This window comes from Neopsephotus bourkii, unplaced genomic scaffold (assembly GCF_033783945.1).
Source record: "Neopsephotus bourkii isolate Nb327-2 ecotype Australia unplaced genomic scaffold, CSIRO-AGI_Nbou_v1 NB_591, whole genome shotgun sequence".
In the NCBI taxonomy this organism is placed as follows: domain Eukaryota; kingdom Metazoa; phylum Chordata; class Aves; order Psittaciformes; family Psittacidae; genus Neopsephotus; species Neopsephotus bourkii.
In genome coordinates, this window is record NW_026901092.1 from 1,113,150 (window position 1) to 1,128,738 (window position 15,589).

At 41.5% G+C, this 15,589-nt stretch overlaps 1 protein-coding gene across 3 annotated transcripts in view; it reads left to right on the top strand.

Annotated features, from left to right (window-relative positions):
* Window positions 1-274: 274 nt before the first annotated feature.
* The window catches only part of ANKS6 (ankyrin repeat and sterile alpha motif domain containing 6), a 35,975-nt gene continuing 20,660 nt past the window's right edge, over window positions 275-15,589 (top strand). The window contains exons 1-5 of one of the 3 annotated variants that reach the window (XM_061351464.1): window positions 275-1,207; window positions 4,322-4,818; window positions 9,007-9,051; window positions 12,326-12,530; window positions 14,559-14,665. In XM_061351464.1, coding sequence (XP_061207448.1) covers window positions 453-1,207; window positions 4,322-4,818; window positions 9,007-9,051; window positions 12,326-12,530; window positions 14,559-14,665 — 1,609 coding nt within the window. In that variant the 5' untranslated portion in view covers window positions 275-452. Of the gene's footprint in view, window positions 1,208-1,529; window positions 1,600-4,321; window positions 4,819-9,006; window positions 9,052-12,325; window positions 12,531-14,558; window positions 14,666-15,589 lie in introns of those variants that run through there. The other 2 variants (XM_061351463.1, XM_061351465.1) reach the window with 2 other exon arrangements.

Sequence of the window (15,589 nt, forward strand, 5' to 3'; positions counted from 1 at the left end):
ACTTACAGGGACATAACACAATATTCTTAAGTGACTGGTCAACTGCAGTTCAAGAGTGAGTGCTTTATTTTCTCCCCTCACTTTCACTGTTGTAAATCAATATAACCTGAAATACATTTCAGGTTACCTGGGACGCTGAAGCTACAGATAAGATAAAATCTAAATTTTACTCTCAAACTTTTTAAACTGAAAGACTAACTGATCAGTGCTACTGGAGCATGGGAAATACGATTGTTAGGGAACGACTCACCTTACTAACTTCCTTTATCTCGGTGAGGGAAGAGACCGGTTTGGAGCTGAAAGCCAAGGTAGGAAGGTACAAGTAAAGACTGAAGTATCATGTAAGCAGAGTGGGGCTGACAGAGACCGCACCAGGCGGCACAAATCATACTGCAAGGCAAGAAAAAGGGGCTGTTCTTGGGACAAAGCTGAATAAGAGAAGATTTGCTGCGATGACCCTGGGCAGAAAACGAAGATGCTTCTTTGTATGGGAGTCGGTAATGATAGCAGGCACGGTGTGGGAAACGGCTGCAGGCCGTGAAGTGGATGACAGAAAACATCTCAGGAAGGGGGCAGGAGCCGCACTGACCCCGGCGCTGGGGCGGGAAGAGGTGACATCTCTGGGACTGCAAGCTAGCGCAGGGAAGGGAGGTCGGGCGGAGTGGCCACTTGCCAGCTTCGAAGAGCGTAGCTCAACGCTGCTTCCCCTCCCCGCCCTGCGAGAGCGGCCGGGGCGCTGTAGCCGCTCTCGGCCGGCCTCCTCCCGGCGGCGGAATCCCCTCCTCCCCGCTGCCTTCGCCGGCGGCGGGGCGGTGACGGGCGGCGGAGCTGCTCGGGGCCCGGCGGCGCTGCCCATGGGGGAGTGCGGAGTGCCCCCCCAGGTCCAGCTCTTTCTCCGCGCCTGCGAGCAGGGCGACTGCGAGACCACCCGGCGCCTCCTGGGGCTGTCCGGTGCCGGCACTGCAGACCCGGCGGCCCCCTCCTCCTGCGGCACCGAGGAGGCAGCGGTGGCGGAGCCCCGCGGCGAAGTATCCTCCCCGCCGGCCTCTGCCGTGCCAGTGGACTGCACCGACGAGGCCGGCAACACGGGTCTGCAGTTCGCTGCGGCTGGGGGCTACGAGCAGCTGGTGCGGTTCCTGCTGCGGAAGGGGGCCTCGGTACAGAGCACGAACCACTACGGATGGAGTCCCCTCATGCAGGCGGCCAGGTAGGGCAGGGATCAGGGAGAGGCAGATGGAGGGGAGGGGGAGTTCGGTCGCCGTCCTGCGTCCCCGTGGGGCACCGGCCTAGTAAGTGGCGAGGCGGCTGCCTCGGGCAGGGGAGGGCTCCCAAGACGCGGCTCTTCCTTTCCCCGCCCCGGGGCTGCCGGCGGCGCCCGGTTGCTTCGCCCTCAGAATCCCGCTCCCCAGGCCGGGGGAGGACGCCCGGGAGCGCCGTGGAAGCTCCGGGCGTGTGTAGGAGCGGGCGGGGAGGCGCCATGTTGTAGGCCGCGGGCGGTCGCCGACGATAAAGCGATGGTTGGTTGTCTAGGGGGGGATCGGAGTGGTCACCTGTTACCTTATCCGGGGTGGGGTGAGGGGGTGTTGAGTTTAAATCTGGGTGAGCATTATGCTGTGGTGTTAGGTTTTCTCTTTCCGTACTATGGTTGAGGTGATTGGAGCTGTGCATGCTATTTCTTGGGTAAAACAAAGCGTAGAATCACAGTCAGTGGAAACCTGAACATGAAAACGCTGCTCCTCAGTTATGTGGAAGTAAGATATATGCACACCCTTACTTCATTCTTTGTCTTCTTTTTTTTTTTTTAATCTTTCAATTTTGTGTGTGCATCTTACCTACCTCTTGAAAAGTCACCTTTGACATAAGCTATACTGAAGCAAATTCGTTGCACTCTGCTTTTCCATGTTTTTCTAAGTGGTTCGCTGGATGATGCAGAAAATCATTGCTGAGGGTTTTAATGTTGAAACTGGGTTTTCTGCATCAGTGATGCCATGCTTTACGCTTATGTTGTGGGAGACCCGTGTTGCAACACCCATATTGCTAATGCTGGCGTTTGTGTTTGTTTTTACATATACAAGCGCCCCTTGGGTTTACAAGGTGTGTTTACAGAAGTTGGAGGGCAATGATTTCCTGTAATAATTGAGAGGAGAAATGATTTTTGGTTTTGGTTGTTTTTTGTTGGCCTTTGTTTGGGTTTTTTTTTGTTTCGTAAATGCTTGGAAGAAAAGAGTCTGTTTCAAAGTCAACATTTCTCTTTTCAATTAAAGCCCACAGAAAGTTCCCAAAGAATGAGTCACACAGCTGGTTTCCCAGTAAGAACAAGACAAGGTTCAACAATTTTGTTATTTTATGAAGGTTAAAAAAAAAAAAAAAAGGGAAAAAAAAAGGGGGGGTGAAATTGCAGAAACAGTCTTAGATTTATTTTTTTTTCCCTTAATGAAAACCGTACAGTCATTCTCTAAGAACAACACACTCAAATCACTATAATTCTCTCACTGTTTCAAAGAAGTGACTTGCTGACATTTGAAAAGTAGCGTAGGTATCACTGAAATCTGTGGAGAAACCATGAAGTGAAAGAGCACATTCCTTTTTTCTTTTTAATGGATAACCAAAAAGCAGACATAGTGTTTGTACAAAGGTCGGCTTCATGCACACGTTTAATTTTCTGGCTGAGGCTAGTCCTGTTGAAGTTGGACAGGAGTTAGCATATATGCATAAAATTAATTGTGTGTACAGGGGTTGCCAGCACTACTGAGGTGACGCAGTGAAGCCTACCAGGATAGACCTAGGGACAGGCCCTGGAGGCTTCCTTCTGCAACTGCATACTTTCTGAATGGAAACCAGGGCGTTCTGGTCTCACGTCTACTGTTAGTGGTTAGTAGCATTCTTCGGGATTTCCTCAACTCACATTTGCTTTACTGCAGTGTACAAAGGCTGCTTTCAGGATCAGAGTTTGATTGTGTTACGCACTGCACAAGTATATAGTAATGCCTGATATCTGCAGCAAGAGCATGAAGTACATGTTTTGTGAACGTATTATGTTTATTAACATATGGAATTTCTCAGCTGAGGATCGTCAGGGGTTTCTGTTTTCTCACAGTTAGCTAGCTGGTTGGTTGTGTGGCTTGCATGATTGCCTTTGCTTACTGACAAAACTACCAGCGCCTCTGATAAACAGATGTTACCAAAGCTGCATTACCGGTGAAACCAGAGTTCAGTACTCTGATCAAGTACTGTTAGATATTCCACATAAAGAGGGTTTAATGCTTTGATACCAAGTTTCCTTATTGGAAGATATTTGATGTTACCCAGAAATTTAATTCAGCCTAGTGATACAGCAACTTCCTGAAATTATAACACAAGCCTAACATAGCAACTGCAACACATATTTGAACCACAGGACAAATGGCGTGCCCATTACCAGTCCCTATATGGTCACCAGCACCATGATGCTGGATGTCCCCATTTATGAGAGAGGAATATGTGACTGGAAGCCAGCTTAAGCCTTGCTCTCTTTAAAAATCCCATTTGTTGTGTTGGGCTGAGCTCTGTAGGTGCTTCTCCCATGCTGGCTTGGTCTGGCTGACTCAGGAGGATAATACTTTCTATTGATCGTTTTGGGGAATGCCATTCATGCAGCCACTTGTCCCACTCTGCTGATTGAGCAGTTTCTCTAGATCAAAGGCCACCTTCTGGCCCCTCTGTGTCGAGAAGTTCAGCTCACTCTACAACAGCAGTGGCCACTGCCTGTGTTCTCTAAGCTTCATGGGCACATGCCTGTCTTCTCTGAGCCTTCTTCCATTCTGGGGCTTCACAACTAGAAAGCAAGGAATGATGCAAGCACAGAAGATTGGGTATCAAGTTTATAAAACAATTTTTTTGTTCAGCATTGACTCTGAAGCTTTAACTCATTCAGTAGTAATCACTGTACTTAAGATCTCTGCAAACAAACTGGCTTTGATTCTTGAATGTGATGCTGGAAATAGGAGGATTAAAGTGACTGTAGTTTATGGAGGTCACATGTTGGTGTCATGCAGTTGAAAATGAGGCTAGCATGTCGCTGCTTTGAACAGAACATTCTTTTAAATAGGTGCCTGATTTATGAGTATGGTCACTGGTTCATGTGAAATGGTTTAGTTTTCAAGTTCTGAGCTGCTGATTGGTCCCCTTCAGTAAGTAGCCACTGTAACATTCAGTGATGTGTGTATGATTAGTCAATAGGCCAATTTGATAACAGTTTTCTGTGTTCAGAATATGTCAGTTTTCTTTGAGAAGCCTCTGCCATCTAAGGTGTTAATTCTTCCCTTTGTCTCTTTCTCTCAAGGTTTGGACATTTAAGCGTTGCTCACATCTTGCTGGAGAATGGTGCCGATCTCAATGCGCAGAATAAGTTAGGAGCCAGTGTCCTTACAATGGCTTCCAGAGGTGGCCACGTCAGCATGGTGAAATTGTTGCTGGAATCTGGAGCTTATGTAGACAATTACGATCATTTTAGCACAAACATACTTAGCAGCAGAGAAGACTTTCCTGACATCACTCCACTGATGGCAGCTGCTCAGCATGGACATGAGGCAGTGGTACGTCTGTTACTAGACTGGGGAGCTGATTGTAATTACACTGTGAAGACTATGGGCTGGAGTCCACTAATGCTGGCAGCTGTTAGTGGAAAGGTGAGCTTGGCACAGCAGCTCATGGAGAAGGGTGCCAATCCTGATCACCTGAATGTGCTACATAAAACACCTTTTGAAATCTCTGTTGGCTTAAAACACAAAGACATGAAGGATTACTTGGAGTCTCTCACAACAATCAGACCCCAGGCAGGTAAGGAATGTTATTTTTTTGTTTCACTTTCTTGAAGTTTAGATTGCACGTTTAGAAATTAAGGAGGTTATTTTGTGTGTATGTTTTCTTGTAATCAGACTCTTTTGAAAATGTTGGAGTAGGTACACCTACCTTGCGTGAGGCAGAAATGCCCTACTTCCGCAGATTACCTTAGCATGACAAAATTCCTGTCCTGCAATAAAAATCACATGAAACATTTTAAAATGTTTAGATGTTTTAAATGCGGGTTTTTTTTCTTCTAAAACGCATGATCCAGGTGCTCATTGAGGAAGAAAATTACAAAGGCCTGCTTGAAGTGGCACTAAAGAATGGGCATAAAAACCAGAACGTCAAAGAAAGGGTATTGCTGAATTAAAGACAACTTAGAAGATCTGAAGCTAGAAAACCTGACTTGTGAGGAGAGACTTAAAAAGTTCAATCTGTCTAGTTTCATGAGGAGGTGGTTAAGAGGAGTGATTATTAAAGTTTTCACATTAAGAACAGTAAGTCCAGTACTGGAGGGCCTTTCTGGGAGCCAAAAAACCCCCACAAAACTGTAAATTTAAAGTTAGAAGAATTTGAATGGGAAATAAGACACTATGTTTTGTGGTGAATCTTAGTGTGCAATCTCTGACAGTCAGTCAAGGTTAAATGCCTTGGTCAAATTCATCACTGAATTGTCTTCACTGGGTGTCACATACAAGACCTGTGACATGCGGAAAACCAGATGCGGTTAACCTAATGCTTTTTTTCTACCACTCTCTATGAAACCTCCCCAAAGTACTTTGATAGTGGATTGTGTATTCTAAGAAAACAAAGTATTCATGTGGATGAATAGCAAGTTGGCATGTCCCTTACTTTTCTGTTCCTTGCAGGAGAGGGTAATACTTAGTTAACTTAAAGGCTTCATAAAATTTATAAGCAACCTTCTCCCTTCAGACTTAGAATCATAGATTTATTAGTTAGGGTTGGAAAGGACCTTAAGATCATGTAGCTTCAACCTCCCTGCCACGGGCAGGGACAGCTTACACGAGACCATGTCGCCCAAGACTCTTTCCAGCCTGGATATACGTGCACACACACACAGACATGCGCACTGCTCATGTATGTACAAAACTAGATTTAAAATAACATTATTTCAATGCAAATCTCAATTAAAATGAAGTTAAGAAATGCTGCTTTTATGGTTTTTAGTTTTGCCCTGTAATGCATTTGTTATGTGCAGTGAATGAGATGAGAACTGCTAAAGAAACATTTTTGTCACAATGTGATTAAAGAATATGCAGTGCTCATGTAACTTTAGCCATGAGCGTGGAAGGGTGTAAGAAATCCAGGATTTTGTAGAGAGAGGTAATACCTTATACTAGGGGATGTGAAGGCTGAGAAAGGTGTGAGCAAACCTAAGGCTACAATACTTTTCATTCAGTCTTAAGTGGTATATCTATTATCATACAGTCAGCCAGAAGGACAGAATAGTATATTGTGTGTCTTTACCAATTATTTCCAATTACTAAAAAAAAAACTTGTACTCAGTTAACAGGGTTTTTTTGTATGTAAATTCTAGGATTTTTGCTTAGTAGTAGGCTTAACCTACTTGCTGCCACCTGTCTGTTTAAAATGTTAATGAATTTAGGTTTTAGACATTTTTTACTTATTGCAGCTATCTCTACCAGCTATTTTTTCAAGTTAGCTTTTCTTTCTGGCTGGTTCGATAACATAATGTTACGAATACCATATATTAGTGTTGTTAAAGTATTGTGGATTTGCTTCTCTTTCTTTCTCCAGGAGTTTATGTTAACAGAAATGCATTAAATCTGTTCCTGAAATCAGATAATTTAGTTTGGACATTGTGTTGGAAATCTAAGTGTCAATAAGTGATTTCAGAGGTTGAGACCTTTTTCTGTATGTGGCTGTTGGGGACACTTTTCAGGGTATTTATGCTTTATGATGCAGACCAGTGTTGGGAGGTGCTTAACACGAAGGTTTGGAAGAGTGTCGTCTGGATTTTTTAGCTATGGAGTACTTACTATAAGATCTAAGGATGTGGGTAGGCCTAGAAAGAACCTTTTCCAGGTGCTAGCACCCATCTTGCCATGGTGGCAGAAAGCCCGTACAGTGGGATAGTCCCCTCTAAGCTCTCTGCCACATATGAAAGATAGGCTTATTTAAATCTTGCCTAATTATGTCAATATTACACTGCTGCATGAACATTTTTCTATATGTTTGCTGTCATTCCAGGTCAAGCTTCCCTTGTACTTTTAAGAAGAAAGTTAAAAATCTGGCATTTGTTTCTGCTTTAGAGAAGGTGTTAACTTAGTCAGATGTTGACTCATAGGTTAAATTGGACCTAGGGCTTTCATAGCTGTGCTGCCAGCCAGAGCTGGCTGACTGTAGAAGTTTGCTCATGACCAGTCTCTGAGGAATAGACATCAGCTGGTTGCAGTACACAGAGGGAATAAGACATCTCTGGGATTCACTAGTGCAGTGCTTTATGCCTTACCCGTGCATTTGGACGTACAGAATCTGTATGCATGCGAAGTTGCCCTGATGAGTCTTGAAAGTCTTCTGTACTCACAAGACTTCAAACATTGGAGACGTCTGTTTAAGCTAGGAGAGCGGGCTTGCTTTAAAGCAGATGAGTGAGTGTTCCTTTCACCTTTGCTGAGGGGGAGTTTCTATCAGCAGAAGGGTAGTAGGTAATTGGGGCAGAGTTGGAAGTAAAAATGTTGAGCTTCCACACAAATTTCTGCATTGGTTTTTGACCACAGCTTCAGTCTTCTAGCACTGAAGTCTTCTATATCCTGGGAAATAAAAAAGATCCTTTCTCTTGTATGGAAGGCAGCAAAAAAGGAACTTGTCTTCCGATCCATTGCTGTAAATAGCGTGAATTGCCTCCCAAAAGAAAGCAACTCATTTATCAGGGCTGTTTTCAGTAGCAAATTAAGAATGACCTGAAATAGTATGGTTGTTGTCTGTTCTGCTCCTGTCCTTGCTTTGGTTTACCTGAATGGCAGTTCTTCTTTCTGGCATGTCCTTGTGGTCTCCTGCTCCTGAGGCTGCCTCTCTTCCAGCCTTTTCACATGGGAAGTATGGAGTCTGGTCCTTTGCTAAACTAGTCTTTTGAAATCTGTTTTCCAATGGTGAGCTCATAAGAAGTTCCTTCTGAGCTCAAATGACCGCAGTTTCTGAAACAGGAGAAAAAGTAGGACCCACCATTCTCTTTCTCCATCTTAAAATAAGTTTTTCATGTTTTTTGAGGGGCTTTCCAGCAGTTACGTTTGTTCAGTATTTTCAAATTACTTCCTTCGAAGTCAAGCTATGAAAATTAGCCTTTGTTTGTATTACCATAAAAATGGCAGAATTTGGCTCGGGAAGTCTCTCCAACATCTTGTTTTCCTTAAAGTCTTTTTACCTCAGTGATTCTGTAGTGTCAGTAATGCTTTGGAAGATGGAGGGGGATATATTTTTCTGGCTTGTGGAAAAGTGGAAGGTGCAAAATATGTCACTGTTTTTAACTTATCTTAGTGTCAGCAGTTTCAAAGCACTTTGAAGGCATGTCAAAGGAATGGTCCTTCACTCAAAATACTAAAATTTGTAATAATTGGAGTTGTTACGGGGATGGTGATCTGGGAGCTGAAAGATACCTATTAATGGACAAATAGCAAGCTGTGTAGTTAAATCATCAGTATTATTTTTGTGACCTTCATAAATTAACCTGGCAGTCCTCAAGAGGAAATAAAAATGGGACTGTTTGTAAAACTCCTTTTGAGTCACCTTTCAAAATAATCCTGAACTATTAGAGTGTTTGCTGTTGTACAGAGGATTATACCAGACCACAGAACTATACTGTGGGTTTTTAATTGATATTTTAGTCTTGCAGACAGGAAACAGCAAAGTTTCCAAATACAGTTTTCTGATGGAGAATGGAGGTTGTAAGGAAAAAGCCTATACTGATGCTTTATTACAGTCTGTAGCTTTAGCTCTGCACAGAGAACCATATAGGTGACTCATTCTTCCCCAAAGAATAAAAAGCTTATCAGTGCTTTCGTTGTTCTTATTAAATGCATATCTAAACTTATGTTTTATAGTACTATGGTTTTTTTAAACAGTTTTTGCTATCAAAACTTTAATAGATTTTTTTTTGCCTTTTTAAATGATTGCTAACAGAAATACTTCTATTTATTCCAGATACTGAAAAGAGGCAACCTGATGTCTTTCATGCTTTGAAATTGGGTAAGTGCTGACAGGATTCTTCCACCATGTCTGGTTCTTGTAACTTCAGAGCATGTCTGTTAACATGGGAAACCAAAACATGCTCTGTTTTTACATGTGATTTTGGTTTTTCCCCTGTTTTGTTTTTAATTTTAAAAATACATTTTTTCTGTAGTTTATTTTTCTTCACATTCCAGTAGGAGAAAGAAAATCTTTATGAACTCCTGGCTGTGCCCTTCGTACCAAAATGGTGTGATGTAGTAGTTCTAGTAGTTCGAAGACAGTGCTACCTTTAATATGATTTTTCTTTTTCCTCCTCATAAACCTGAAGTATAAACACAAAAATGCTAACTGATGCAAAATATATGCTGGCCTGTACTCTGTATGAGCATTGTAATTGCTCTTTAAAGTTGTTTCAAGAAAAGAATAAGTGTCTTGGATCTTGCCTGTTCTCTCATGAGTAAGAATTAGTTTCCTGAGCACACAACTGGTAAAACTGCTCTGGGGCAGACAGAGCCAGTGCCATCCTGTTGATTTAAATTTGATCCAGGCTCTGATGGATGTACCCTTTGTGGACGGCAAGCTGCTTTGTGGTTACCTATTTTCCTACATCTTCCAGCATAGGAAAAGGTGCTGAAATGAAGTGTTCGGCCTGAGGCTTGCTATGTGATGGCTTTTGCATGGGAAACGAAACTGTTGATTTTCTGCTGAGGTTCCTGATAATGTTACAGGTCAGAAAACTCTTTGCAATCTCTTTGGCAGGTTAGAGAGATTCAATATTTGAACCTATTCCTGCTCTTACTGTTTGTATTTTGCCATTTGAAAGTTTTCAGCTGGTTTGGAACTAGATGATTTTAAGGTCCTTTCCAACACTTAACTATTCTATGCTTCAGTGATTCTGGGGTAGAATATTTTGCCTTTTACTGGCAGTCCTAGCAATATAGGCAGTTAGAAAGAAAGAGTAATAAAATTCCTGATGGAGCTTTTTTTTTTTTTTTTTTTTAATAATATTGGAAGATGTTATTCCCGTGTGAGATTAAATTTTATATCCAGTGAAGTGATGAGAAGTGTCCCATGAGACCTAAGGGGGGCTCTCTTCTCCAGTCAGCCTGTACTTGCTTGGGACTTAAGGATTCACCTTCAATGAGGAAACGTAGCTAATACAGCCTTGCACATGTAGTGGACCTAATAATCCTTACTGATACTGTGCTTTCTATGTCTGTGGCATAGAAAGTCTGATCATAGCACACTGAAAGCTGGCTCTAACTCCGCTGACTGTGATATGTGCATATGGAATAAGTAGAGTTAAGCACAACTACCTTTCATTCAGTTTTTTTGTCCATGTACCCACTCCACTCCTGACTGTAACATAATCATGAAGCCTTTGGTATGGTTCACCTTCTTGCTTTCAACTGGGAACTGCCACCTGGAGAGTTCTGAGTGGCTTTCACAGTTTCTGATGGATTTTTAGATCTTTTTGTATTACTGTTTGTAAATGAGTGGGGTTTTTTGTGTGTGTGTTTTTTTGGGGGGGGAGTGTTTTTTTGGTTTGGTTTGGTTTTGTGAAGGAAAATGTAATTTTTTCCTGAGCATCTGTCCAAATGGATTTCTGTGATGCATCATTAAATCAACAATTATTTTCCAGGTTTTATTGTCGCTGCATTCCTATTAAAAGTTAGAGGTGTGTTCTAAATAGTCAAGCCTGGCCTTAGTGTTCATATCTCATCCTAGGTTTGGTGTAACAGTTGGTTTTTAATTAACCATCATAAGTCACCTGAGGAACTTCATGGCTTTTCAGGCTACCAGAATGGGAATGGGCAGACATAATAGAGGAGAAGAAAGAGGTGATAGGTGGCAGTACTGGAAGCTCTCTCTTACATGTCATCTTTTCATATATAAGCTACCAAAAAATCTCAGGTCTGTCAGATTTTATAGTTCAGCTGCCCTTTTTCTACCCTTGTGACTTCTAGTTTGAGATTTATAAATGTTGATGCTGCGTCAGGAGTCTTGGAGAGGTGCCAGATCAGCACCCCAGGTCAGCATACTCCTTTAGGTTTTGGGTTTTTTTTTCTTAAATACTTGGCTATTGATGGCAGCAGTGTTAAAAACCCCAACATGCTAGGTTAAGAAGTGTCCATGCCAAAGTTTAAAGTCAATTCTGGAGTCTGTGTAGGTTCCAGGGTTTCTGTTTAACAAAGTCTGTGATGCAGGTCTGTGTTAGAAAAAACACCTGCTGTCTTTTGCTAAACTGGGAGATTAAAAAGTAGTTTTGTGCTTTTCTATCTTTCCTGTTCCAAGAAATTAGCTGGGTGGTGCAGGTGGGCATTAGTTTTTAGTGAATGCATGCAAGTAACCTGCAGTTTGGGGTCTTGGCTGGCTTTCCAAGGCAAATGTTCATGCCTGTGATTTGAGTTGAAGGCAGCCTATGTCATGAAGCCATTTACCATTTGAAGGTTTTTTAAAAGGTGAGAATTTTTCTGTTTGCATGGCAGTTGATGGTTTGCTGCTTCTTGTCTCTGTTCCTACCAAGGTAGATATTCAGTCACCTTATCTAGGTGTTCCTGGTCCGGCAGGGGGATTGGACTAGATGATCTTTTGAGGTCCCTTCCAATCTCTAGCATACTGTGATACTGTGAGATCTTTTTTTTCTCCTCTTCTTCCCTGATTTTGCCTACCACATGTTGTAAAAAAGTAGGGGAGGTGCGTGAGCTTAAGCTCTCTGCTTAAGTTAACCCTGACTATCTCTTAAATTTTTAAAAAGTGCATGTTCCTACTTTTATTGAGGTTTGGAAAAAAATGGTTAAAATATGTTCAGTATCATGTTTTGTATTGGAAACGGAACAGGGATCTTTGTCCTGCTGAAGGACAAATCATGGTGTCTCAGCATCGTCAGTTTTCCTTGCACAACGCCATCTTACAACAATTTTACAGAACTATTCCCTACTTGTGGCTTCACATGTGAGGTACCCTTCAGTTTTAACAGCCTTAGTTCATTTCAGAAAATGATTCTAGTGATGGAATTGTACTGCAAGGGTACAGGTAGGGAAAATGAGAGAAAACAATGCCTCATGCTTATGCTACTGTTTTATGTAAGGAAGATCGACTGAATAGCTGAGACCAAAGATCAATACAAACACTTAGCTTTAGTGTTGCAATTGCTCTAGTACTTTATTTTTTCTGTTTTAATTCCATTAAATGTAGACCAATATCTGCATATCAAAATACATTTTAATTCTGTGGCTAAGCTGAATTAAACTCTGTTGCTCATGTGGATTGTTTTATCACTGTCTTGCAGGAAACTTTCAGCTGGTTAAAGAGATTGTTGATGAAGACCCAAGTCAGGTCAATATTACTAATGTTGATGGTGCGTCTCCATTAATGATTGCAGCTGTAACTGGACAGCTGCCCCTTGTTCAGCTCCTTGTTGAGAAAAATGCTGATATTGACAAACAGGATAATATTCATGGTTGGACAGCACTTATGCAGGCCACATACCATGGGTAAGAGATACGCTTTCTTTGGGTCTAGCAGTAAAAAGTTTCTTCTATCGGGATGTAGGAAGAATGAAATCTTTTTGATACTGACTCTGAAACCAGAGAGGTTTTAAAAGGCTTTGAGAGACTTATGACCTCAGTTTTCCATGACTCTTGCACTGGCCTCTGCTTTTCAGAGCAGACTTCAACGCCATTTAAATTTTGGAATGAGTGGCACATCTGGGAACTTGAAGCTTGGTCAGTAAGTGCTGGGAACATAGTGCTCCAGGCAGGCACTAGGAGCTTTGGTGCAGATTTCAGTTTCCATCCTTTGATGTTTTTTAGTCTTTTGTAAGAGAGTGTCACCCCCTGCCAAGGTTATAGGCCTACATCAAGTTGTGAAACTTTAAAGCAATGACCCTTTTATATGCCATATTTTCCAGTCTTAAAACCCTTCATATGTTCCCCTGTTCAGTCTTTAGTTTTCATGGCATTTTCAGAATTGCACCCACTGGACAACTGATTGCCAACTTCTCTAAAGTTACTTTATAAATGCAGGTAGGCACTTAAGAGCCAGATCCTAGAAATTGGCCTGGTTCTTCAGATGTGATCTCTGTCATATATTTGACACTGTCTAAATACAGGATATTCAATTTAGGAACTTGTCTCCATTGCTGTAGACGAGGCCCTCAGCAAGGTGAAGATTCACTTCATTGCTGGTTAATGCTCACATTAATTGTACAAATGCAGATATTCTGGTCCAGCATTTATATTTAGACATCAGATCTTACTTGACTATGAAAGTGCAACAGAGGGGAAAATAGGAGGTCAAGTTGTCACTGCTTTGTGAAAATTTTCTGATGTAGTTTGTGGGACCTGCGTAAGATAAGATTCTCTGCTTCTTCTCTATCGCAGTACTTGTAGTAGCGATAGGCATTTAATGGGAAATGCCTGAAAATCAGTTTTCCTGGTGCAGCCATTTTCCTCATCAGCAGCTACCCGAGTGCACAGCTAGAGTAGAAGCAGCCAGGCCATGCTGTCATGTCCCCTTGCTGGTACTCAGGCACTCCTCTTGTCTGTGGAAGAACAGAGTGGAGCTGAGTGCTGTGTGTGTTCATATACTGCCCTTTCAGTTTCCATGAGGGCTGTGTTATAAAAATACCCTTCCCTATTATATCAATCAGTCTTTATAGTATGAAATGGAGTAGACAAGTTGAGATCTATTTGTCAGCTTTAGTATTAGAATTTGCAGTCACCCGTTGCTACTTAAGAACATTTTTTGCTCTGTGTTGCTTATGCATGTCAGATTTTGTTTTTATACAAAGTCAGTCTCTGCTCAAGAGGAGTTTTGGAGGCTGAATTACAGTATTGTTTTTAATTCACAAGGCAAGTCCTGCTTATTTATTCAGGTGCTTGAGAAGCGAGAGGGGCTAATGGGAACAGGATGGTGAATTCATGCAACTAGCTTTTATGAGCCTTCATAGGAAGGTATTTGTGTTGGATATCATTTAATGCTGATTGGTTTGGCATTTTAAACACCTCAAAGAACTAAAGTACTAATTAACTGTTTGGAGTTTGTAAATTATCTTCAGACAGCTTGGCTTTTCTATATGCAATTTCTCATCTGTTCTGAATATGAAGTTGTGTTGACATATTAGTGATGGTGTATAATGACTACTGGACTGAACTTTATCTTTTCATCCCTTTTTTTGCCCTAGGCATTAATGGCCTTTCATTGGGAAGGTGTTTGGCAACAAATTCCAGAGTCAGTTCTGAAAGGTCAATTTAAGAAACTTGACTATTCAGATTAGGGTTTTTAGGCTGACTTTCTGCATCTTGATTAGTATAATTCGCAGTGAGTAAACAGTCATTGATAAAGGAATCATGAGAGCTTTTGAAGAGCTTATGAACAAATTTTAGACTTGGTGAGCTATAGGAAAGGTAGAACTGATTTCTAATTGAGGAGCAATGATATAAAAGGATGAAAATGGAGTATTAGTGTTTTATTTTGTTCTGTTTTTAATATGAGCAATGCCTTTTTTTCTTCCCTTAAAGAAACAAAAACGTTGTCAAGTATTTGTTAAATCAAGGAGCTGATGTCAATCTTCGTGCCAAAAATGGATACACAGCATTTGACCTGATAATGCTTCTTAATGATCCAGGTATGTTATTTCAAAGAGCTCTGAGAAAACATACAAAATAAACAGATAAACATCCCTTCCAATCTGGAGTATATGTTAAAGTTGATAGGAGTATCCTCTGAGGACTGGACTGGACTGGACCAAGAAAGGATACTGACTGAAAATGGTGGGTTTGAGTTAATGGGTTAGATGAATGTACATATTTATGGGTTTCATGCATTCCTCTTGCCTTTGCTTTTGAAGATGCTCCAAAATGTGATGTTTGTGTCACCAGAGCCAATTTGGTGGCATTTGACTGTAGTGGCCCAGGTATTCTGTAGTGTCATTAGCACAGAGGTGTGAACTGGAGCTAGAAATTTCAACTGGGTAAGCAGCAGTAAAGGGACAGAACAAAGAGAGTGCAATCAGAACAAAAACAGTGAACTCCTGGCTGAACCTCCCACGAGCTCTGTAAAGTCTGAAAATAAATCACACTTCAGGGTTCAGGCTGTTTTTATGGTAGTGCTTTGGAAAAAGGCTGCATGTCTTGGGGGAACTTCAATGAAACTAATTTAGTTTTTGTGGTAGTTTGTTTAGCCTAAATAATTTGTTTAACCTATGTAATTTGTTATTGTTAACCTTGCCTAGTACCTGAATTGCTTTATCTGAAGCCAAAAACCACTGCTGTCTATGGAATTAATGCTTCCTCTCTATTTACTCATTATGGTGGTTTTGATTACTAGCAGGTACCTTTTCTTTGTCAAAGTAATTTATTAATAGTATGAAGTTTTAGAAAATAAATACAGTGGATTATTTTATAATTTCTTGTGTGACAGAGGAGTTTGTCTTATTACCTGTCAGTATGTATCTATAAGTCAGTTCTATCTGCCCTTCTGAAAGTACTGCTGGACTTACATGGTCTAGGGTGAGGTGTCCCTGCCCATGGCAGGGGAGCTGTAACTACAT